We start from the raw sequence: 24292 nt of genomic DNA on the forward strand, positions 1-24292 counted from the left end.
AATTTCTACAGCCAAATATGTGGTTTGCAACTTTCTTCATTATCTAAATGTATGTTAAAAAACAAACAAACCCTAAATGTTAACAAACTCACATATAATGTGGCTGTTTTGGGTGTTTTTTCCTTTGTTTGTGTAGGGGTTTTTTTTTGTTGGTTTTTGGTGCATTTGTGTGGGTGTTTTTTTTTGTAAAACAGATGTAGGAATTCCACTTCTGGTCTAAAACAAGTGAAGAAAACCTGAAACATTCCATTTAATCAGTTTTTCTTTATAACTATATATCCCAGTAACTGTTCAGGCATCTTATTACTTAAAGATTAAAATCTAAGAAGAGGCAGGTATTATGCTGAAAAATCTTGTCTGAGGTATGGCTGTAACAAACACAAACACTGTGATTGAATGAAGTCAGATATGCAGTGTACAGTTCTGTAATTGGTTTGGTAAGTTTCTGGAGGCTTCTAAAAGCCTGCCAGTTTGCTGTGATTTATTTTCTGAGTCCAAACATTTTTAGCTCAGCTCCTAGTAAAAAGGAAAGTTGCTATAATTGCATGATTGGTTTTTCTATTTGCATTTTGTGCAGTCTGTTCAAAGCAGTGCCCTCATCCAAGTGCACAGTTGATGGGTTTTGATGGTTGGGTTTGTCTTTTTCCCCATTTAGTATACAAGCCTTGTGAGTCTAAAAATCTTGGGACTGTATGTTAAGGACTGCAAACAGATTACTTGTCTTCACCAAATGCACTAACTGTAGTAAAATACAATAAGAAAGTCCTTGAAAGATAAATAAGTGATATATAGAGGAAATAAAAAAATATTTCTAGATAGAAGTTATTTGGGTACATTCATGTCTGATGCAAGCTAGAGCTGCTGGCTTTTCAGTGCAAGCTCACCCTAGAAGCTTCAGGCTTGCTGACTTACCCTGGGAAACCAAACATTGCAAGGTTACGCAGCTGGCATGTTCTGCCAAGTCCCCTGGAGCTCAGCATTTTAAATATTTTCTCTGAAGGGTTTAGAGTGAAATGTACTTCATTAGTACATGCAGAGTAGTTACAAAGCAGTCATTTGAGTTTTAATTAGACTGATATGTAGCTGCACATCTGAAAACCTGAAAAAACATTAATAAATCTGTGTTTCAAGCTAAGAACACATAAAATTATAAATGCTTATTTTAAGCCTTTTAGATGAATGTTTGTCTAAAACAGCAGTTTCAAATTATCTTTGTACCCCTTCTTTGCACTTCAAGTCATGGTATTATTACTTTGTACTCAGTATTTTTAAGAACTGTTAGGCTAAATCTGGTTCAGCAGACTTGTATGAATAACCCTAGCCCAATGGGCTCCCAGAAATTAGGGCAAAGAAATGTGGCCTATTAATGAGTGAATCCATTTTAATTTGAGGCATCTAATATTGATCATATCTGAAACAAAATGGGAAAAAGAGTATCACATTTTTTTGTTTATTTCTTATGGCTTTTTGAAACAGACATTTTGGGTTGTGATTTCAAGATTTTAGACTTTACCTCCTGGCTACTTCTCCATGAAAAAGAAGGAAGATTATTTGTGCTTTTGTAGCAACTGACAAATTCTGTAATATGCTAGCGTAAAAAGAATATTTTCAGCATTAAATTAAGACTTTTAGTTTATAAATAATCTGAATTGGATGAGGGAAGTTAGGCAAGTTGAAGTAGTTTGGAGATGTATGCTTTGTGACCCTGTGTTTGAAACCCAAATGCAAGTTTTTTTAGAAACTTTCCTAGTGCTGACTCTTGGGTTGCCATATACAAATACAAGATTAACTTTTTCTGGTTTCACAAACAAAAGAACAGCTGCTTTATTTTGTGTTTAAAAAACCACAGCCCAGATGGCAATATAAGTTATGATGCTCTTAAAGATGATGCATAAATGCTGAAGGTTACAGTTCAGGCTAATTTTCCTGAGTGTTTAATAGTTTTTTGAATAATTGCTGAATGTTTGCTGCTTGTTTGAAAACCTGTACGTAATAGAGATGGACGTGAATATGTGAATAATGCTAATGGATGTTTCGGAGCTTTAACTCCTTCCTAGTTGTCTTTTTCTTCCCTATTGGATATAAAGAATTTATATCTTTTATATATTTATGTATTTAGGAGTGGGAATTTTATTCCATCTTTCAGGTACTTGTACTCTTGTCTTTGCATATTTACGAAGACACCTTCCACTAAAATGTTGTCTTTCCATGAGCACTGACTTTTTACGTGTGATTAAAAAAGAACTGGAAACCAATGTCACCGGTCTGATTTCTGACATCTGATACGATCTTCTCTTAATACTGCAAACTCTATTCTATCCCACATCTAAATGTCTTCTGAATGGTAACAGGGAGTTATAATGTCTTTTAATGATAATACGGAGTTAAGAATTTCATTTCATGTTTTCTTGGTGTTTCTCTGAGTATTGACTGGTTATATTTGCACAGTACAGTGTTTACAGCTGGCAATAAGGCAATAATTGACAGAAATGCAAATCAAGGTCAACAGTTGTTCAAATTACTTTAGATGATGCAGGATTAATTAATTTTGGTAGTTTAAGATGCTTTAAACAGCCAAGGTATGTATTGATCTTCAAAAGAAGCAGCAGGGGCAAGCTATTTCTATATGAAGGAAAATTGCAAAACTGTGGCATTTTGAGTACTGTGAGAGAAAAAGAAACAGGGCTAGCACAGGATCTTGCATGAAAAGGCAAACAAATGTTCTACTCAGTGCAAGGTGAAATATGAACTGACTTTCCAAGAGAGCATTTGAGTGCCCATTATTCAATAAATTAGAAAGCCCATGAATAGATAATTTTTCTTTCTACTGTGTGTAAGTTGATTGAGTGTTATCAAATAAAAAGGCCCATAGAAATTAAGTCAAATTGCAATAAGGTCTTATTTTAAAATAAGAAACATGCCTAGTTTGATTAGCTGTTTTAAGAATAAAGCTTAATAAACTTTGAGTGCCATATTTGACTTGGTCTGAAGTACACTAACAATAAATTAAGCCTCTTTGGGCTGATAAATGTGAAAAATGCATATAGATTAATGAGTATGTAAGCCTTCATTAGCTCAAATTGGCCAAATAATTCCTTTTTGTTTTGCATGTCTCTGGCAAATTTATCACAGAGGTGATACACATAACTGTCTGCATAATACTTAGTTAATTTTTATTTGTCTATAAAAAGGAGAATTCCTTAGAAGAATTAATGACAGAGAATTTTGGTTATTTTGAATAACTTAAGATTATGTGTATTTGTTTTTGGTCTGTTTTTAGAAAATAAACCAATACCAGACAATTGAAAGGTTATTTTAAACCCCAGCATGGAAGGCACCTGAGTAGGGGAGTGAAACATCTTTGACTGGTTAGTTGAATGTTAAGGTATGGGCAAATTAAAATTAGAACTATCTAGAAAATATGTGCTTGTGAGTAATAGGTGTCTGCAAAGGTCTGTAGTTATTATCTTTTTATCTGATGTCAGAATGTGATATTTTGAAAAGGAAGATCTTGACTCTGTGGTAAAGGTGGAAACTAGGTTGGTCAATGATCTCTACTCTCACGTAGGGGTGATATCTCATGTTATACTCAAACTTGGGTCAACTTGTTATACTCCCTCCTCATTATACTCCTCACTGAACATGTATTCAAGTGTAGCAGGAAAAAAAAAAGTCCACAGGTTGTTAAAGTCCTTGAGACTGTCCTTACCATATCTAAATTTTTAAGCCTCTTGCTTTATTGCTTCTTGCATAATTCACTTTTGAGGCAGGTGGGAAATGCATGTGGGTATTTCTGTCTAGACAGTACTTTGTGGAAGCTGTTTGTTCTGTGTGTTACTGAATGATAAGCAAAAAATTATTTAAAGCAGCAGTTGGTTTTATATTAAGGGCTTAGTAGCGATATTTGAGCAACCTAGACAAAAAAAGAACAAAATTTGAATATTAAGGACAAATTACTCTTGCAATTATTCTATTTGATTTTGTAGTTAATAGGGCTGTATTAAACAAGTGTTTACTTTTTACATCATGCAATGGATGTTCAGATGTAGTGCCATGCCCAGCCAAGCAGGGGTTTATATATTTAAACACTGATAGATAAGCCACAGTTTCTAAGTATACATGGTTAGATTTTTTTTTTTAAACAGATATTTATTCTGGAAAGTATTATCGTGCTTTTTATCAGCAGTGAAACCATGTCAGTATAAGTCCTTAAATCCCTGGAAGTTTCCTGGCAGGCAGTCTTTGCTTTTAGGACTTTTAATATCCTTTTGTCCCTGACCCAAATTATCTGCTAGAGTTTCTCTTGAACTACAAGAACTTAATTATTAATTTGTTTTTTTAACTAAAAAACTTTCAATATACGATTCTGATTGATTTGCTTTACATTACAGAGGTGGATGTATAGATCTTCTAAGGTAATCTATTTTTTTAAATATAATTTTAAACTGTCATGCCAAGGAGAGAGCTGATGATGCATATTCTTCCCTTCATTTAAGGGCAAGCCAGGGGTGACTCAGAGCATAAACTTCCAGTGCCCCATTAAGCAATATTTGATTTTCTTAGGTACACAGGCTGACCACTGATTTCAGCAACATACAATAGAAAATATAGTAGTTAAAACTTACAACAAAATCCTTAAAAGTTACAATTTGATGTCTGTTATGTTTTTAGTTGATAATTTATGAGATAAATAAGCAGATTTTGTTTTTCTTAGACATAGTTTTTAATGTTTACTGCAATGTAGATGAATTGCTCATAACAGTTGGTATTCTGGAAGGATTATGGTTATACTTTTAAATGTGAAAATTCTACTGTGAAGATTTCAGATATGGGATAAATTTAACAGTAAGATAATCTCAGCAAATAATGACATATTAGTTATTATGCAGAGGCAAGAATTCCACTGACACAGGTCAGGCTGTATCACTTATTACAGGCACAAAACATGTGCATGTCTGTCCTATTTATTTGATCCTGAAAGGTTACAGGATTGCGGCTTAGAAAGATGACTGTTGTAATGTGTATGGTTTATATTAAATCTGGTCAGGGATTAGGAAGATTTTCCTTTTGGCTCTCTGGTATGTTTTTCAGAGAGGGACAAAGTAGTATTTTATACAGGTTGTCTTTCTGATGCTGCAAGAATCAAATGGTAGCTACTTCCTACCAGGTTCTAAAGCAACAGTACCCTCCCATGATAATAATCATCCTAGATTTTTCCATTACTTGCAGTAGTTACAAATACAACATAATCTCTAAAAATAAAAGGGAACATTAAAGTTTTGAATTATACACATAAGATTAACATAGTAAGATAGAATTTTCAGCATTAATATGAAGCTAAACAAACCATGTTTTTGTTAATTTGGATGTGTGCCTAGACCCTCTGTAGCACTGTTGATCCTATGAGCTTTTCTTATTTTATTAATCAGCAGGAAATTTTCCTAATTACCTTAAAAATTAACACATTTTCACTGCATCAGGGTGATACACTATTAATTAAGTTCATCTAAGCTTCTGGCTACAGGAGCAAATGTTGTGCTGGGAGTTGAGCTGATTGACCAAGTTTATCCATCAATGCTGCAGTGTAGTTGTATGGCTTCTTACCTAACACTGCTTTTATCTGTGGCTAAGACTTTTAAATTTTCAAAAAGGAAATAAAAAGGAAACAGCTCTAGTAATGTGAATATGTGGGATTTATGTCCTTAGGTTAGAAAGGAGACTAGAGGGAAGAGATGGAGTGTAAGAGGAAAAAGCCTCTTATCCATTTAAGGATGGAATGTATGCAGCCCTTAATCTATACAGAAAGTAAATACCTTACCAGGAACTACAGCTTCCAAGTGATTAAGATATTCTGCTCTGTTAATAATGGCCTCAAGACCTTTGACAGATTTCAGGATCAAAGCTATTTCCAAAGAGCAAAAACTGAAAAATTGTAAGATGAAACTTTGAAACTGTTTTCTGCATAAAGGAAAAAACTGTAATTGTACTTAAGTAAGAACATCTTAAGTAGAAGTAGGTTTCTTATGGATTTCTGAAGAAGATTGTGGGAAGGAAAAACTCCAAGAAGCAGTTTCCTTCTATAACTTCAGGTTTGCACAGATTAAGTTTCAGGCACGCACAATTTTCTTTGCCAATAAGCTCTGTTACAGAGTGACCAGCAGATGACATTTCACTATCTGAAAATGAAAGTGGGAAAGGAGTTTTGTGTTCAGTGCTGTGCAAACTCATAGAGAATAAAAACTAGTAACTCCCTGTAATCAGTGTAGAAGATTGTTTGATGTATGAGCAGAAAGTATGCTCAGCATATCAAGGTTTCTGCCACTGCTGGTTTTATCAAATCTAATGCTTCTCTTGTGGGAGGCTTCTGTACTCAGAGATTTGGACAAGATGGTGAAACTTACATAGCGGCCACAGAGAGTATTTTTAAGAAAATAGTTGGTTGTTTAGGTGAGATTAACAAGGAGATCAGTTTGTGGCATAGGCAACCAATTCAAGAGAGCCACTGAGGACATGGAGCTGTCTTGTGTTTTAAGATTTGAAAATGGAATGATTGCTATGTATTTGTGTCTGGACTCAGTTCCACCACTAGCTTGTTTTCCCCTGTGTTTTGTGTTTGTCTCCTTCTTAAAAAGAACTCTTTTGAGCATTCAGATGTTAACAATAAACTTTGCACTATGTGAAAATGACATTTTTCAGGAAGTAGAACATACCCAGATTTTAGAAGTTTTTTCCTAGAAAAAGTGAAAAGTGTATTTGTGACAAAAAGCCACTCCCTTGTCAAACTGCTTTTCCAAAAATATGAGGATATTACAAATTTTAGGTAGAGTAACATAAAAAGTTGTGAATGCTGAGAATGTCTCTGCTTTTTAGGGAGACAACTGCTTGGGATGGCATGTCCTATAAAAGCCTCATACAGAAAGTGATGGTTTCACCCTGAAATAGTCAGAAGCAGCTGATAGCAAACTTTCTGTAGGAGGTGTCCAGGCAACTTTCAGAGTCTGTTCATGGTAAACACATGGGAGCTTGACACTGCTCCTGGAGGAGTTCTAGGGAGAGGACAGTGTTACTTGACGCTATATAGAACTGAAACTGTAAGACTCATAATTCATTCTCTGTCTTTTCTGCTTTGGGATTTGATGAATATGGTTCATTCTGTTTGGGTGATGGGACTTGGGTTGTCAGACTCATATATTTCTGTTCTGGGTCCATTGTTTCAATGACAAGCTTGAAAACAAGGAAATCTAGGCCTTCTATGTAGAATCTTAGAAACAGAAGTTTTTCCTTGGTTATATTGAGTGTGTTTCATCACTGTCACCAGACAGAATCTCATTTAAATAGAAAGAGCTGCCAGAAAGATAGAGATGTATAAATTGCAGTGTAACTTGAAAATAGCTGATGGGTTCAGTTTCTTTCAGGCTACTCCCACAAATAGGACTACAGATGTTTTGCTTAAATTCTGTACTAAAATGAATTTTGAGTCCTCCTACTTGGATTCTTGAAGTTAGGCATCTAGTAAACGTGCTAGCATTAAAAAGAGTTATGAACACCCACATCACATTTTTTTGACATCAGGCTGCTTAATTAGGTGATTGATTAGGCACTGCTGTGTGAATTCCCAGTATACGGCTAAAACCCAAATACTTGCAAGTCCATTTAATTGGGAATCCAGTTAGAAAAATAACAAAAATTACTGTGAGTTTAGGAGAATAACTATGAAGCTTGCAAATATCTAGACAGGTAAAGCTGAGGTGAAGCTGCTTATTCTTAGAGACAGAATTCTGTTTGCTGATACAATTTATTATCTTTCAGTCTTGCACTAATATTTATGAGAGGCAGAAGTTCAGTTTACATTCATAAGATTACATGCAACATATTATATGAGCAGGCTGTACATTCCAGTGGCTTGTTAACACTGTGTGGTTTTCAGAGTAATGACAATAGCACTGAGTTTTGTGTCTCAGCCTCTTGCTTTTGGAGTGTGTAAATAGAAATTCTCTAGAAAATGAAACTGAGCATAATTAATACATCCAGTACCCATGATTCACCTGTGGGTTGGAATGCAGTTAGGGTTATTTTGAAATATATTTCAAAAGCTTTACTCAAAATAACTTTTTAATAAAGGGTATGATTATCTAATTTGCAAATCTGCCTCCCACAGAGTAAAGCATAGTTTAATATGCAAATATTACTACAGAAAACTAGTGTACACAATAAATGTAGTTTAAAATGACAGGAACAATAAGAAATTCACCAATTCTCTAAGTAATCTAGTAATTGCTTCAGTAATGGGCATGCCTTAAAAATGCCAGATGACCGTTACATTTATTTTAACTTGTCTAATTTTGCTGATTGGGCTATTACAAACCATGATGAAGGAACATTAGAACAAGATAATAATTGCTTTTCTCCTAGAGGTACTGAATGTCCTTCTGAAATGCAATATACAATTTCTATTAATTTATTTAACAACTTTTTAAAAAATCGAACTACTTGCACATTAGTGTGTAATTATGACTGAGTAGATTTTCTAAAAAGAAAAATTGACAAGGGGGCAAATCTAAACATAAACTGGCAGCCAAATCAGTAATGCTTTAATTAATACTGAGATAAACTGGAGTTACGACTATTTACCTTTTAAGTCAGTGAGTACATTTTATATTCAAACCCATTAAAGTATGATTGGTTTTGCAAATGTGTCAGAAAGGAACTGAAAATAAATGATATTGAATACTGCCATTGCTTATCAGCATTTTCCACTGATCATATCAACTGAAGTGATACAGATTCCCTGGATTATCCAAGGACATTACATACTCTGTCACAAAACACACCAACCCCTCCTTTGGAATCTGAATTAATTTTCTATGTCTTCATTTAAAAAGTTACTGCAGCAAATATAAATGTGATGAACACTGGTGGAAAAAAAGTTGAATATTGCCAATATGTTTATTTATATCTGATGAGACCTCTGCTTTTGAGCTTATCAGTTTTTGGGGTTATAGTTTGTATTCTGTTAACAAAACAGAGATGTATTATTACCATTTAACTGTTGATTAAACCTGATAGTTTTGGTGTTTATTAAAAGTGCATTGGTGGTTTGTTAGACATGTAGCAAAATATTTTCTTTAAAATTACTTAATGTTTAATAGTGTGTTCATAGTCTAGCAAAGCAGTCATTGAAATATCTGCCAAATATTTCACCTGTCCTCAAAAAAGCCTGATGTTGAAAATAAATTACTACATGTTTTCCTTGCAGCCACTAGAATATGTGGTTGCTCTCCAGGCTGGGTCCTAAAATGTACTGTGCATAAAGATATCTTTCAGTAGAGAATGTTAGACTGCCATGGAATACCTTTATTTTTCATATGCCATCTTCTGTCTGTGTGTGAGATAATTTGACAGACAATAAGATAGATAATCACAGGTCTGGCAAATACTCGGTTTTTCTTCCATAATTTTATGTTTTAAAGAGATGGAAAAGACACTGTGATTAATTTTTGTAATATTTAGATGAGAGTTTTAAAATTACTTGGAATTATTGTCTTTAGAGGGGGCTATTCAAGAGAGGAAGCTTCAGTCTGTGTCTGAGGCCCCAGACCTCATCCCCTAAAATCCATAGCATTAAAAGCATCAGCATTGAAATAAAGTGTGTAGGGATGAGCAGAGCTGTAACTGAGCTAACAGGGGACAGATACAGACCTACACTGGCAGGTCTGCATCTGTCCCCTGTTTTTCCATGCTTTGATAGTTGTACGTGCTGGGATTGATGCAGTCATGCCTGTTGGATCTTCAGTAGAGCAGAGCTGGCTGAGGAACTGCCAGAGAGGAAGGTCTAAATCACATCCTCCCTGCAAGCATCAGTAGGTGCATCTTTCCTCAGCTCTTAAGGGAAAAACATTTCTCTCTGAGGGCCACCAAGTACCCAGGCAGGCATTCATGCAACAAAGATGAGGTGGGATAATGTGCTCTCCCTTTTGCCTCATGAAAAAAAGAAACTGGCTCTAACATTTTGCTAGACTGTAAGAACACAGTACTTCTTTCACTAAATTAAAGCAAAATGATCTCCTTCAGTCCTCCTTTTCTACTCCCTAGCAGCAAAAAGTGTGCCTTACTCACCTGCAAAGAGAATAGCTGAAAAGTGTTCATTGGGACTTCCTGCCTTAGTCTTAATAGGTAGGAAAGGAAGTGCTCATGGCTGTCTTGAACATAAAGGAGAATGAAATGGATTAAGGAATTGATCAGTGTTTGGAACAATTGCAGGATTTTCAATATTGTAGGTTCAATAGTAAAACATTTGGTATGTCCCATATTGTATGTGTGAGACATGTTCTGCCAGCAAAAATGCTACTTTAAATAACAGTAATAACAGTGGGGATATTGTTAAGGAGACTTTGTTTGCTTATAGATGCAGACAAGGTAGCCTTGGCTCATTTCTGAGCACAGTGTATGGGGCATCTTTTCTCTTTTGTTTGTACTCTTGTTTGTCAGTTCAATTGGGCAGACTGGAGGGTGAGCTGGACTGTTAGGTTGTGAGGCTTTCTAGACTGGAAAACTGTCCTTACATTAACTGAGTAGAAGCAGCACCTTGCAGCCTGAGATCTTGGAGTGTTCTCTTTCCTGCTTTGTAACAAAACGGCTTGTGATGGTACTTACATTATAAGGATGTTTTGAAGACAATCTAATGTGTTGTTTGTTGGCCCACTCTTGCCATTAAAAGGACTATTTTAGTGTCTGACTAGCTACAAAAGAAAAATGGTAACAAGAACGCTGACAAATAATTAGAGACCTGATTCTGAAAGAGTTGGATGAAAAAATATTTCATGCCAAAGTGTCATTGCATAAGTCAGTCAAAACCCACACAACAGAAGATGCTATTAAAACCTTTTTCATTTGGCAGAAACTTAAAATACAATTTTACATTACTTTCATTGAAATATAGGTATTGGAAAATAATGAAAGATCTGTTACGTATTAAACAGATCTGAATTGCTGTATTTAGTTGGGATGAACAGAAATATAATAATATAATAAGCTAGTAAGAGTGTGAGATATTCTGAGAAAAGTAACTTTTTTGGGGGGGGAGGGGAAGATTTTGCAGCTACCTTTTACAGTTTGGAAGTTGCCTCTTCACTTTGTACAGTTTGAGTTAGTGTGCAGTTTTACAGCTCTAGCAGCAAAAGCATTCATGATGTAAAAAACTGAATTCCAACAGTCAATAAAAGTATTCCTAAACTAAAATATGCAACTAACATGAAAAAAAAATAGAGAAAGAATACGAAATAATTTCTGGAGGCAAGTAAAGGTGTGTAGGAGTTGCATGTTCTATTAACAGAAGAAAAGATCCCCCCATAAAATCTAATTTTACTTTGCTACTTTGTAACTTAGACATTGCTATTACAAACCTCTTTTATTTTTGTATGAATTTTTATGATAGTCTGGAAAATTAACTTTTCAATAGTTCAATGACATTTATTTCAAGCATGACAAGTAATAATTTTTATAAGAATTTTTAGTTTTAGCCCAATTAGAGCAGCCTGTGGTGAAGTACAGTGCCCTGCAAAGCTTTGAAGCTGCTGGCTTGGCCTTGATACTTGGTGTCCACTATTTCTGCTATGAAAATTTATCTTCACCTTCATGATAATGATGAGCTCTGGCTAACTACCAGTAGTAGCCTAAAGACTGGATTTGGTTTTCCTCACATTCTGAGCATGATGTCTGGGACACATGTTCCATGTGCTAATGTCCAAGCAGACCCATTATTGCTTTGCTTGGAGGCCTTTTCACTCCCAGTTTTTTTCTCTAATTTTCATTGTTCAACTTGTATTGCTGCTCCTGTTCCTTCCAAGGAGCACATGCAAGAAGAGTCTGCCTCTATTCCCCATTAGATTTTTAAAGAGATTCACAAGATCCCTCTCCTCTCTCTGCAGTCACAGAGGGGAGTGCACTAGCCCTGACATTCATGGCGATCCTCTGCTGAACTTGAAATTCATTGGTTTCTTCTTTTATGGAGAGTTTCTTTCTTTGTTAGAGGGGACCTGATACCTCAGGTATCAGCTTGCACCTGCTGAGCAGAGCATGGCTTCCCTTTACTGGCTAAAACTTACCTGTTGCATCCCGGTGTGTGGCTGGATTTCATATCCTCAGAGATACATTAGATTTTTCAAATCCATGGATAGTGAGGCAAAATAGAGCCACTGGAAAGTGCTATTCATCAAATGTGTTACTAATGTGATCTCATGGTTCTCTTTTACCTAGAATGTTCCACCTGATTTGTCCATCTGCACCTTTGTGCTGGAGCAGTCTCTGTCAGTACGGGCCCTCCAGGAGATGCTGGCTAACACAGAAGAAAAGGCAGAAGGGGTAAGTTATTAAATAGTCGCCTTTCTTCATCTTGCACAATAGTGCTTTTTTCCTATGATACCACAGGTTTCATGGCTGTCATATGCTTCTAGCATGATTGTGCTGAACTTTCCTCCTTTGCTACAGGAATGGCCTGTTTTTTTTGGAAATTATAAGCACTTGCAGTGTCCACTGAAGCTTGAGTTGTAAATTCGCAATTTTAATGTGCTATGAGTCAGTATAGAGTTACAAGGGTGTTTTAATTAGGAATTCTCATGATGTGTAATATAAAGCTTGATCACTTCTTCTGAACAAATAAGCTTCCTGAGCATTCTTGACTATATTGGGTGAGACTGTCAAAAGGGCTTAAAATTACTTGGATGTATGCTGGTTATGTCTGGAAATAATGAAACTCCTGTGTGTGTGACCTGAGCTAAAGTATGGTGTGACAGACCTTTAAGCTGAAGATAAATTATTTTTGAGCCTTGGTGGACAAGAAATAGCAGTCTGGAAGATGAAGGATATAGGAATTACTTAAATCCTATAAGAATTATTATTCTTAATAGAATTAATTTTTTTACTAGCAAATAGTTATTTACAAATAAATTGTAGTAGTGTAATTACTGTTCCCTGCAGTGCAATTAATTTGATTTGTTGTGCTGTAATTGCATGTTCCATATACACTTTATAGCGTTCATTTGAATGCTATGCTGTAGCTCAAATCCTGTAAATTTTTGAGGAAGAGTGACTGTAGGCTTAGGAGATACACAGGCACAAGAGAAGTAGGTGTTAACCATAAGTCCATCAGTCAAGAAAGCTGGCAGGAGATAAGCATGCCTCTGATCTTTATGGGGATGCCTCAAGAAACCAAACTAATGTAGAGTAGTCAGTCCCATGAAATGCCAGGCACTTAGAATGCAAATGGTATTTGGGAAATGAAGTTTGGGAGCAGTCCCATGGATGATCCAGAGTGTGTTCTGCAGTGACAATTTGTTCCAAGAGAATGAAAAGCATATCTGAGAGAAGAGGTGGTACCAGAGGAAGCAGATAGAGACTTCTAAACCCTTCTTCCCTTGCTTTGTGAATATTGAAACCAAGCAAATTCACAGGGGAAAAAAATAAAATCAAAAGAACAGACACACACAGGCATAATGTCAAAAATCACAGTTCAAACCCCAGGATGTACAGTGATAACTGTGTATGGCCACATGTGTAAAGTAGAGCAACAGTTGTCTTTCTGTTTTTCCCAACAGATGTGAGCAGGGGCATGAACTAAAGGAAGTATGGGGGAATGTGTGATAGAGTAATGCTATAGGGTGGAATGCAGTGAATGAAAAAGCATTCAATTTTCAAATATGAGGTACTGGAACTTTTCTTTAAATCTAACATCAAATGGCAGGTTTTCTCTTGCACTGTCTTTAGCAGAGTGCTGGGGCCATGTATTAAGAGAGTATTTGCTTTTAATATAGAGATCACACCCAGAGAATATGGGAGAATGAACAAACCTCTCTGCAGAATGAATAGACAGTGTGAGCTCAGGTATTCTGCTGGGAACAGGGCAGACTTAAGAGAGCCTTTTAGAGGTCTTAGGTGGAATATTTGCACTAGTTCTGGACTATTTTCTGCACTAGATGTGAGTAAAAAAAGATTTTTGTAGGACACACTGACCGATGAGACATACCATGTTTGGTGGTAATCTGGTAATACTGATTTTTTCTGTGCATAACCATGAAGGTCAGAATTATGGACACTTACAGCTGTGCCTGAATAACACTGATGACAGCTGCCCTGGTCTGCAGTGCTCTGTACTCAAAGATCTTCTGAGATGTGGACAGGAAAGATAAAGCGAAGTTCTGAGTGTGGTCATTATGTGGCTCTTGGCTGTTTACAGAGCAGTTTACTGTGCTCTCAGCTCCTATGAAATGCCAACTCTAGCAGAAGGTACAGAGCTACAGCTGTACCAACAAAGAGAGATGGTGTTCAGTAAATCATAAGTATATTTCTACTGCAATGGCTTCTATAGAAATGCATTAGGAATATGCTTGTGTCTCTTGTATATATATATATTGATGTTAGAAGAGAACAATCCTGAAAATAATGGTTTGTAGATGAACACAAGGTCATGTTTTCAATGTCAATATTTTTCTTTTTAGTAACTCTCTGAAAGTCAAGATGGTACTAAAATGACTGAATATGTACTTATTGATAAATTAATAGAACTGACATTTGGTATCTGTATGTACTTTCTATGAAAAATACATAACTTTTGCCTTTGCATTTATATTTGTATATCATAGGCCATGTAGGTATATAGACAGCTTCGTATCTGTTTGAAGCAACTGTTAAAAGAACTTTTAAGATATGAGGTAATTTGTCTTGCCTGAAGCACTATTACCCTCCTAGAGAAGCATAAATTCTTTTTATTAAAATAACAGTGCTTCATTTCATTAGTAGAAGAAAGTACATCAATTTTTTGAGAAATTGTTGCTATAAACTGGTTTCAGTGTGACCTCAGTTTTCTAGTGGAAAGAATCCTCCAAAAAGAGGTCTTTTCAGTCCTCAGTTACTTTTCATTGCATTAGAAATCATTAAGATGCTGTGCTTATAAGAGTGCTGGTTTGCCTTTTGTGTTGTGTAATCTCTTGAATGCTATGTTTATATAATAGGCATTTTTGTTATATAACAGGTAAGTTAGCAGTAATATAATGGTTGAGTAATATGAACAAAATCTCATGCTGGCTTGAGTCAAAACAATAAGCAGCTTTCTTGTGCCTAGGAAAGAATAACTGTGCACTTACTGGATTTACTGCTGCTTCTCAATTAGTGTGCATTAAAGGTGCAAGATTTGCTCTGCAATAAAAAACTACATTTTTAGTGCAAGAATCCCAAAATGAGAATTTTCATACTTTGTGAGATCAGTGATCCATCTGAGTATACCTACTTGACTCTCCTGAACCAGATAAATGCTGGTATCAAAGGCAACAGTGGAAAATGACTGAAATTTCTGAAGAAGGAATGTGTGTAGTGCTCTGTTTCTTCTAGGCACTGAATAGTTATTTTGTGCTCTGAGGTTTCAGAATTTCCCTGTAAAAATGGTATGGTTAACTCTGACAATTTATTAAAACACTGACATTCATAGCTTGCTTGAATGTTTTTTGTTTCAACAATAGAACTACAACCTAGTTTATTTGCTTAGGTAGCATTATTTTCACTTTCATTTTAAACAGGTAATTTTTTTTATTTTGCTGGGGTGTGGAGTGCCATATGCATGTACCACTTTCATCAGTTAATCAGCAGGAAAGAAACAAGAAACAAAAACCAACAAACCAGAAACAGATGAGGAAAAAGGGAGGAATCTTGTGGAGAAGGAATAGTGAATAATTTTCTAATGAGGAGTATCATCATGTAGTCTGGACTGTGGTGTGTTAGGCAAACAGAATTACAGGTGCACTGTCCTACACAAGGGTGACCTACAGCCCAGGAATTATTTTGTAATCATTTTGGCTCCTTTTCTTAGTGTAACTTATTATTATTAGAAAAGCAGACATAAGATGAAAATGGAAGTCTTTATGTTTTTATACAGCATTTAAGACCATAAAAAGCATTCAGGCCATCTATTCTTAGCCTGGTTATTTCCAGCGAACCTTCTCTGGACCCAAACACCTTGTATTTCACTAAAGCTTATTATTTGGAGTGATCCTGAGAAGGTGAATGCATAGCTTCTGGAGTAATTTAGGAATGGTCATTGCAACTTCTTGGAACTGTGTTTTGCTTCTGATTATTTTTCCTCTGATTTTCTTTTTGGTTAGTTTGATATTTTTTTCTTTTTTAAAAATATTTTAATTTTTTTAAATCGCATCTTCCTTTCCTAGATTCAAGACCTCTATCATCTAGTACTTTCTTCTTAAAGTAAAAGTGATTGAATGCCATAATCAAATCAATCCCTGGACATTTTCCCCAATTTTCTTAAGAAATGAAGCCTGGCCATCTTTCCATTAGTGCTCTTGAATTCAGCAACTTCTGCAATTTCTGGACAAGATGAGCAATATTAGAAACAGGATTAGATAGTTCTTCCAGATATGATGGATGTTGGGTAGGAGAAAGGGATCTAACTTTCTATCTCCTATAAGAGGAAAGGAAGGCAGAGTTTTCTCTTTTACATTACCGTCAACTGCTCTTGTGCTATTGCACCTTCTGCACAGATTTGTTTTCACTGAGAAAAGGTGTCACAAGGGAAGGAAAGTTACCAGGTTTCAAGTGTGAGGGAGTGATTTATAATTTTGTGGCTTCTTTCAGTTTTGAAATTTAAATGACTTTTTCATGAAAGTTAAGCAACAGGCCTATACATTGTATGCTATTACCCGTCTCACATTTTAAGACAAGGAAAATTATTTCAGTTTGTGCTGCTGTATACCCAGTAGAAAAGGGTATCCAGAAGAAAGGGTATCCAGACATATTTGACATGGAAGAATGCCAGGTATTTTCTTAGCCTCAGTTGGTTCAAAAATGATTTAGATTTTGTCTAAAAGGTTTTTCTTTTTAAATAATCCTCAAGCTAACATGCCACATGAAAAATAGGTATTAAGTTAAAAATTTTCCAACACGGTGTGCAAATTAAAATGAAGTGTAAGGTAACCTTCATAATGCCCATTGCTACAAACTGTTATTTGAAATATATTTCAGAGGATTTTTCATATGATTCAATATGAATTATATTTCTAATGGGATAATCTGAGTATTCCAGACATCATTACTCTTAGTATTTTTATAAAAAGGGGCTAGTTAGAACTTTCATTCTATTCTAATGCTTTTGTTACTTCAAAGAGATAAAAACCAGTTTTGTGCACAATGACTAGGTACGGGAAATTAAATTAGTTTGGCATTTAAAGGAAATTTTTCTGTAAGTGGACAAGCACAAAATCATCTATCATCTGTGTTGGCTGGAAAAAAAAATCGTGTTATTATGCTGAGTTACACTTGGCTTGCCTGCGTTTTCTGAAATATATCCAACAGTCTCATTATATAAATAAGATACTATTTCTTCTACCTTGTTATATCTTTTATAGTACTTCATGATAATTGTAATAAATGAGACCACTGAAATTTGAAGATTCTGGATTATATTTTACATGCCATACCTGATGAACAGACTATATGCATATGTGTGTATTTATATATGACACATATCAGTACAGGTGTGCATGACTTGCTTTCACATGCCAGTGTGTTGTACATCTGTGTGGGATGGGAGACCTTGTATCCCAAACAGAGGATTGTTCTTAACTGCACCATCCCATTGGAGTGATTGAGAACTCTATTAATAAATTGTCTTTTACAGAGATTTAATTAATTTTTGTCAGCAGTGGTAAAACATTCTCGTCACTCTGGTCTACCAGAAGACTGGTGAGTGCCAAGCCATTCCAGTTCTACTGCTGCACCATACAGCCCCAGGAAAATCTTGTATCATTGGGAGGGTGTAGAGTAAGAGACATCTATTTTGGTGAGAGCTTTTGGAGCTGCTGTTTGTTGATCTGTGCTTTGTTCTGCCAACATGAGGTATATGCATGGGCGCTTTTTTTTGTTCAGGTATATGTATGAGACTCCTGTAGGATTTTTGTTTGTTGGTTTTTGTTTTTTCCAATTTTGTCAGTGAAGTATTTGGAACATTCAATTCCTTTGCTAATGGCTAGGTTTCATGCTACATGAACTGCTCACTAGTAAAATCATCTGCACTTGGAGCATAATGTGTTTGGAATTGTGTTTTAATGACTCCAGCAGGACAGATGCACCAAACTCGCTTATCCTCAATGGAACCCAATGGATTTCTCTCAGCTGCTTTTGTGGCCTTTCACTTCAAGTGTCAGCTTTTTGGTTGCTTGCTAGAAAAGAGTGTAGTTGTGAAATAAGGAAGGGTTTCTTTGCATGTCACCTGTAGCAAGAAGGTGAATATATAAGTAGTTACAGTTTCTGTTTTGAATGACACGATAAACTAGGAACTAGAATGCATCAGGAGAGCATAGAGGACTCTCTAGAATTTATATTGAAATAATTTTAAATGCTTATTCAGAAAACCACGCTGTATTTGATTTTTTTTTTTTACTTCTGAGGAAACTTGAAGTATTTTTTTTTTTTTGCTATTTGTCTTTCTTGACTTCATTATACGGGGGAAAAATTGGCTCTCACTTGCCTTAGTAAGCTTGAAATTTGTTTACTTTTAGGCAAAATGAAATGTAGGTTTTAATCTCTTCTTAGTTTCCTGCAAATTAGTCTTAGTTGCTACGTTATCTACTGAACACTTCAGTGTGCAGTTTGCTGCATTTCCCCCAATATTTATTTGCCCAGCAACTGTGCTATTCTAATACTTCATGCCATGAAGATTTGCTGTGCTTGGCAGCTCTATCCTGTCCTCCTGGCTGGTGATGAAGATGTGAAACCCTGTCCATGTCAATCATCTCCTGAGGGCTAAAGTTCCAGAGAGCTGCAGGTTCAGAGCTGGAAGCTGACTTCTTTCTGTTCAATACTTTTGAGTGTTCTCCCAACCCATCTGAAGAAGAACATTGGCCATGGAAGGAAAAATCTGATTGTGGAATGAGTACTCAGTGCACTGTTGCAGTTGAACTTAGGGAGAGCTGTAGCAAATTCAGTTCCGCCGTTGGAGCAGAATGGAAAAGTGAGGATTAAAGCAAGAATTGCTTCAGATTCCATGTGGTCCTAAGTGAGAATAGATGGACTAAAAGTTGCTGACTGAATATAAGCAATGTAGAAATCACTGAAATTGGCACTTCTATGTATTGAGCTGTCATAAGGACAGCTGAGAAATAATGGCAGAGAGATTAGAATGAGGAACCCAAGGTGTACTGTGTGGCTTTTTACCTTGGATGAAAAAAGAAGGGGATTGGTTGTTTTTATGCCTTTTACCTATCAATTTTATAGGTATTATCCCTGTGCCATCTATAAGCTATAACTTGTTAAAATAAAATGTGGCAACATACTGATGCTTTTCAGTAAAAATTCCCAGTTAGTTCCTGAAGGAGCTTGGGTTTTTTTGGTGAAATTTAAGTACAGCAAAATTGAAAATGATTCAGTTAAATTTATCTTCACAACCAAATCCCCCCCCGCTTTTTTATCAGCAGTTGGAATTGATGTGCTAAAGGCTATTTATGCAAAATGATGAAGAGATAAACCCCACCGAATCCTCACATTCAGATGCTGTTCTAGAATGTTGAAGAGTCTCAGTTTTGCTGCTCAGTCCTATGTAAAGCTGAGATAGACCCTAAACCACTAATTTTGTTAATTCTACCAGATGTCTCAACATAGCTAGTAACACACTGAGTTTTTAAAGCAGGCCAGTGTAGATAAGCAATTGGAATCAATAAGCTAAGCAGTGATTGCTACTTGCATTTTTTTCTGATTTTATTTGTCTTCATACCTCAGGACTGACTTATGCATGTGTTGAGGACCATAGCTAATGAAAGCTACAGATAAAATAATGCTAGAAATTGGGACCTGGCTGTCTCAGACTAACCTCCCTGCTCTGTGTATCACATTGACTTTAGTGAATTTTAAAAATCTATTAATATGTCATCTGGTGTATTGTGACAATTGAATTAATATCTGTGAGGTTAGCTTTATGGTAGTGAATTTCATAAAATGGATAGGATTTAATTGTCTTCTTTTTAGAAGAGTTTTTTAATCAATATTTAGTACAATGGTTGCACAACAAACTGGAATGAAACAAAATAGTAAGTGACCACACTCTCATCTATGTTTTGCATGAGGAAGATTTGATGTTGAAAAGGATATGGGCGTGTGAAAGGCTGCATCATAAAACAGTGACATTTTTCTCTTTGTCTTAAATTTGTTAACTCCTTTTTGAAAAGTTAGCATATGTTTTGAAAATTTTGTTTGAAAGCACAAAAACCCTAGACTTTAGCTTAGTCAAAAGTTTTTTGAGATATTGAGTTCATGGTTATATATGATTCTTGTCTGCTACAATTCTACTACTACTGATTGTACACCGTGCAGTTTTACATGAATCTCTTGGCTGAGGCAAGGCCTGGATAAAGTGATACTCAAACACTGTGTTCTCTGTTGCAATGCACACAGATGTAAAATGATTTATTTGTAAAGCCCAAGAACTTAAAATTTAAAAAAAAACCCTCATAACTTTTACTTTTATCCAGTTATATTGAGATTGGAAGTAATAATTATTTAATGTTTTTAAACAGACTGCTTATACTCAATAAACACCTCATAATATATATGAAAATTCTTAATATCTCTATTTGTCTTGTAATGGCTTCTTATAAGGGTAGCTTCCTGAAATATTTGGCTAAGTTCGTTCAAAATCTAAAAAAGGGAGGATCCTTTTTTCCAACTCAGTGACTTATTATAGCAAATTAAAATATTTTGATGAGTGGTGTAAAATGTTATCAGTGTAGGAAATGCATAGCAGTGCTACAGAAGTGGCAGTGTGGAAAAACACTGATTCTGTCTGCAGTACTGTGTAGCAAGAAACTAGATTCCTATCAGCCAGCTCTGTAGGATCCCAGCAGCTGGAGCTGGGAGATTACAGATGGGAGTCTCCCTCTTCAAATGTGCTCAGTGTGCTCAACCTCCAGGAGCTACCAATACCTTGTGTGGTAATTAAAGAAAACAACAAAGCACCCTTTTCCTCAAATTCAGTCATGATTTTTGTAATGTGAGTTTTTTCCTAACTCTCCTTATCCTGCAGGGTTCAGCACCTTGGAGTGCTTTTGGTTTTAATGGTGCTCTATATGCATCATAGACTCCCATATTTAAGTTTGGATGTGAATGGTCCTCCCCAAAGTGTTAACACTGGAGCAACATCAACAAGGGTAGCATTAAAAGAAGGGATAGAACTGGTGTAGTGAGACTGAGCAGAAGTGAACAGATTGGATTCCTGTCTTGAACAGAGGAAATGGGAAGGAATTGAGTTTGGGGTGACTTCATCTCTCTATTGCTTCTGTGGTGTGTCTGTCAGAGTTGCTGATAAACATGCACAGTTTCTTGCTGCTGTCAATGAACTCTGTTCTGCATGAGGATTCATCTACATGTATGTAATTGCATCTCCTCAGGGCAAGAGGGATTTTGAATCCATAGTAGCTGCATCATTGAGCAAATCTATGATATCTTAGCAAAAATAATAGGTTTAGTGAGAACAGGTGTTATTTCACCCGTCCCTGGAGCAACCATTTGTCTGTGGGCATCTTTTGATGCCTACCTGTTCCTTAGTGACTGTGGTAGCGTTGATTCACCAAGAAGGTTTCTGGTTTTGTAATGTTTTATTGGAGAGTCAGAAAATTGTTTGTTTCAATTATTATAATGAGACAAAAGCCTTCCAAGCAGGTGAGTGTATTGGTCTTGTATCTGAATACTACTGCAGTGTGAGAACTACCCTATTTCAGGTCTAAAGTTAAGACCTAAGTTTTGTTTTTGTCTTATCATAGAGAATTACCATTTTTTATTTACTCGTCAGGATGGTAAAAATCTTGAGTTGGGGGTGGAGGGAAGAAAAGTGAAAGAAATGAAGGGATTTAAGTCCAGGAGTGTTAAGTAAATGGAGAGAGGATGGGAATCCTAGCTTGGTAGGCAGAGGTGAGACTCTGTCCCTGGCCTCCAGGTGCTTTATTTGTAACTGAGTCTGGAACCTGAGCACAACAGAGAAACCTGAGTGAGTAGTGAACCCCTGCTCTTCACAGGGGCGCCGAGTTACCTTTCTGAGTCGTAGGATCATCCACCTATAGACCATGAGTTTGTCTCAGTCTGTGTCAGGATCACTCAGCTTTTCCTAATCCTAGATTTTAATTTTTTAGTGTTTGAGTGGCCACTCTTATGAGCAGTGCCTTGTTCCCTCAGGGTTCAGTCAGAACTGCAGGCTCTGGGGCAGGGGAGGGAGCTGCCCCTGCCCACAGCATCCTATGCATCCAACCTGCCGAGCTGCCTCTGGCATCTGTGGTGGGGAGTGGGTCCCATGCCAGCAGGATCCATTTTGGAGTATTTGCAGGATCTCAACAGCAGTTAAGGCTCCTGCTGTGTTCCTGCAGGCAGTCTGGATTGACTTCTTCCTCTTCAAAAGCATGCCTGATAAATATACATGTATACACGCACACACACACACACACACATTTAGGTTTATAAAGAGGGAATGTGCTTGACACTTCCGGACCTCTTTGTATGTACCTGTCCTTCATTTTTCAAGTGAAAATTGAAACCTGTGTTTTAGAGTACAGGGTAGGTGAGAGGGGGAGGTATTATCCCCACATGGTTAGGTTTTTGATCTTGGTCCATTAATATTTTTGTGACAAATATGATAGCTGCTGAGCTCTGCTGATTGTCCTCCCTTTCCCCTGCAGTCTCCTCTTTCTGCCTAGGCTACAGTCTTTTTAGCATTTGCTAATTCGACAGTTGAACTAAGCCTTTAGTCTTTTAAATAATAACTTTCCCTCTGTGTATAAATAGATAAGGCATTGATTTCCTTTTTTATGTGATAGGGGTGAAAGCTCAAGCCTTATTTTTCTTTATGGAAATGACGTACTTCTAAGTAAACAAAGAAAAGAAACTTGACAAGAACAAAGGCTATTCAAGCTTGTGCTAGTAAACCTGTGTTCTAATTATGTTGGCTGGTGTCATCTGCTTTGTTTTGGGGAGCCCTGTATTGTTGTAGATGATTCTTGTAGTTAATGCTCGTTTCTGCAGATACTGCTGATAGAGTGGATTGTGCTTGTAATGATGGTGGTACGTGCAGCTTCCACTCCTGAGGCAGCCTTTGATAGCTGATGGTCTGTTGACAAATATGTAGAATACTCACTTTTTTTTGAAAGATGTTTCTATTTAAAAAAAGTTGGGATGAGTCACAAGATAAAGGTATGCAAATAGCAGAAGGAAAGTGACAAATTTGGAAATCCTGTTTTTTCTTACTGGTGATTATTTAATGTGGTAAATTGACATAGTCTAGTGTATATGTAGGTCATTTGGCAACAAACTATTTTAGTTGTCTAGGTATTCATGCATTTTGGTCTTCCTGTAAAATTCCATTTCTAGGTGATGTTTGTTTGTTAGAACATAAGTGATTTACTGGGTATAGCTTGGCTTCTTTAAAAGAACTTGTGCATTTGCCCAAATTTTAATAATGTCAGTAACTGATTAAATCCTTTGGCTGTTCCAAGAAATTTCAGGTGGAGTTTCTTTTTCTCTTTCCTCAGCCGTATGTCACTATTTTTTAGGTACATTACTTAGGGAAATACAAAATTTCTGTCCTAAAGAAATGGCTTCTTGGTGGCTTTGGAGATCTTCAGAGGAACATATGAGGCAGCCAACATTTGCCTCTGCCCAGAAGACCAGTTCTCTTTCTGTATGCCTTCTTGGTATTACTGCAAGCAGTATGAGACTCCAGTGCTTTTTGTGACTCTGAGTATTCCAAGATGCTGCAAAAATATAAAATATTTTTAGGGAACTGAGAGCTTTGTGTGGAAAAACACAAACATGCTGAGTTTTGAGACTGCACAGCCTTTTTGTACCTCAGATGTCCAACCCTACCCAGTTTGCCGAGTCCTTTCTCACTCATGTATGCCATGGCATGAGTTGAGAGAAGAAATAGCACATGCAATAAGCTTTCTTCTGAGATTTCTTCTGAAATTCCAGTAACTTTTCCAAATTTTCTTAGTGAAATTATTAGCATTTTCATAGATGACTTCAAGATTTTATTGTTTTGATGTAAAAACAGTAAAGAAAAATAATTCCTTAACGTAAGTAAAAGCTTAATCAAGAGATTAATGAAATAAGCTGATTTGTGGCTCTTCATGGTTAAAATTGATAATTTCTGCTTGATATAGTTTATCAGTGAAGTACAAAAACAATTTTGTTATATGCCAAAACATTTTTCTCTCACCTTATTCTTCCTCTTTCTTTTTTCACCCTAACATCTAATTCA

The 24292-nt window shown here is 36.2% G+C and overlaps 1 protein-coding gene across 10 annotated transcripts in view; it reads left to right on the plus strand.

Annotated features, from left to right (window-relative positions):
* Positions 1-24292, plus strand: part of RYR2 (ryanodine receptor 2) — a 386098-nt gene that overhangs the window by 105867 nt on the left and 255939 nt on the right. For all 10 annotated transcript variants that reach the window (XM_039706867.1, XM_039706870.1, XM_039706871.1 and 7 more), the window contains exon 3: positions 12256-12360. In XM_039706867.1, coding sequence (XP_039562801.1) covers positions 12256-12360 — 105 coding nt within the window. The remainder of the gene's footprint in view (positions 1-12255; positions 12361-24292) is intronic.

Source organism: Passer montanus, unplaced genomic scaffold (genome assembly GCF_014805655.1).
Source record: "Passer montanus isolate IOZ18808 unplaced genomic scaffold, ASM1480565v1 scaffold2, whole genome shotgun sequence".
In the NCBI taxonomy this organism is placed as follows: Eukaryota; Metazoa; Chordata; class Aves; order Passeriformes; family Passeridae; genus Passer; species Passer montanus.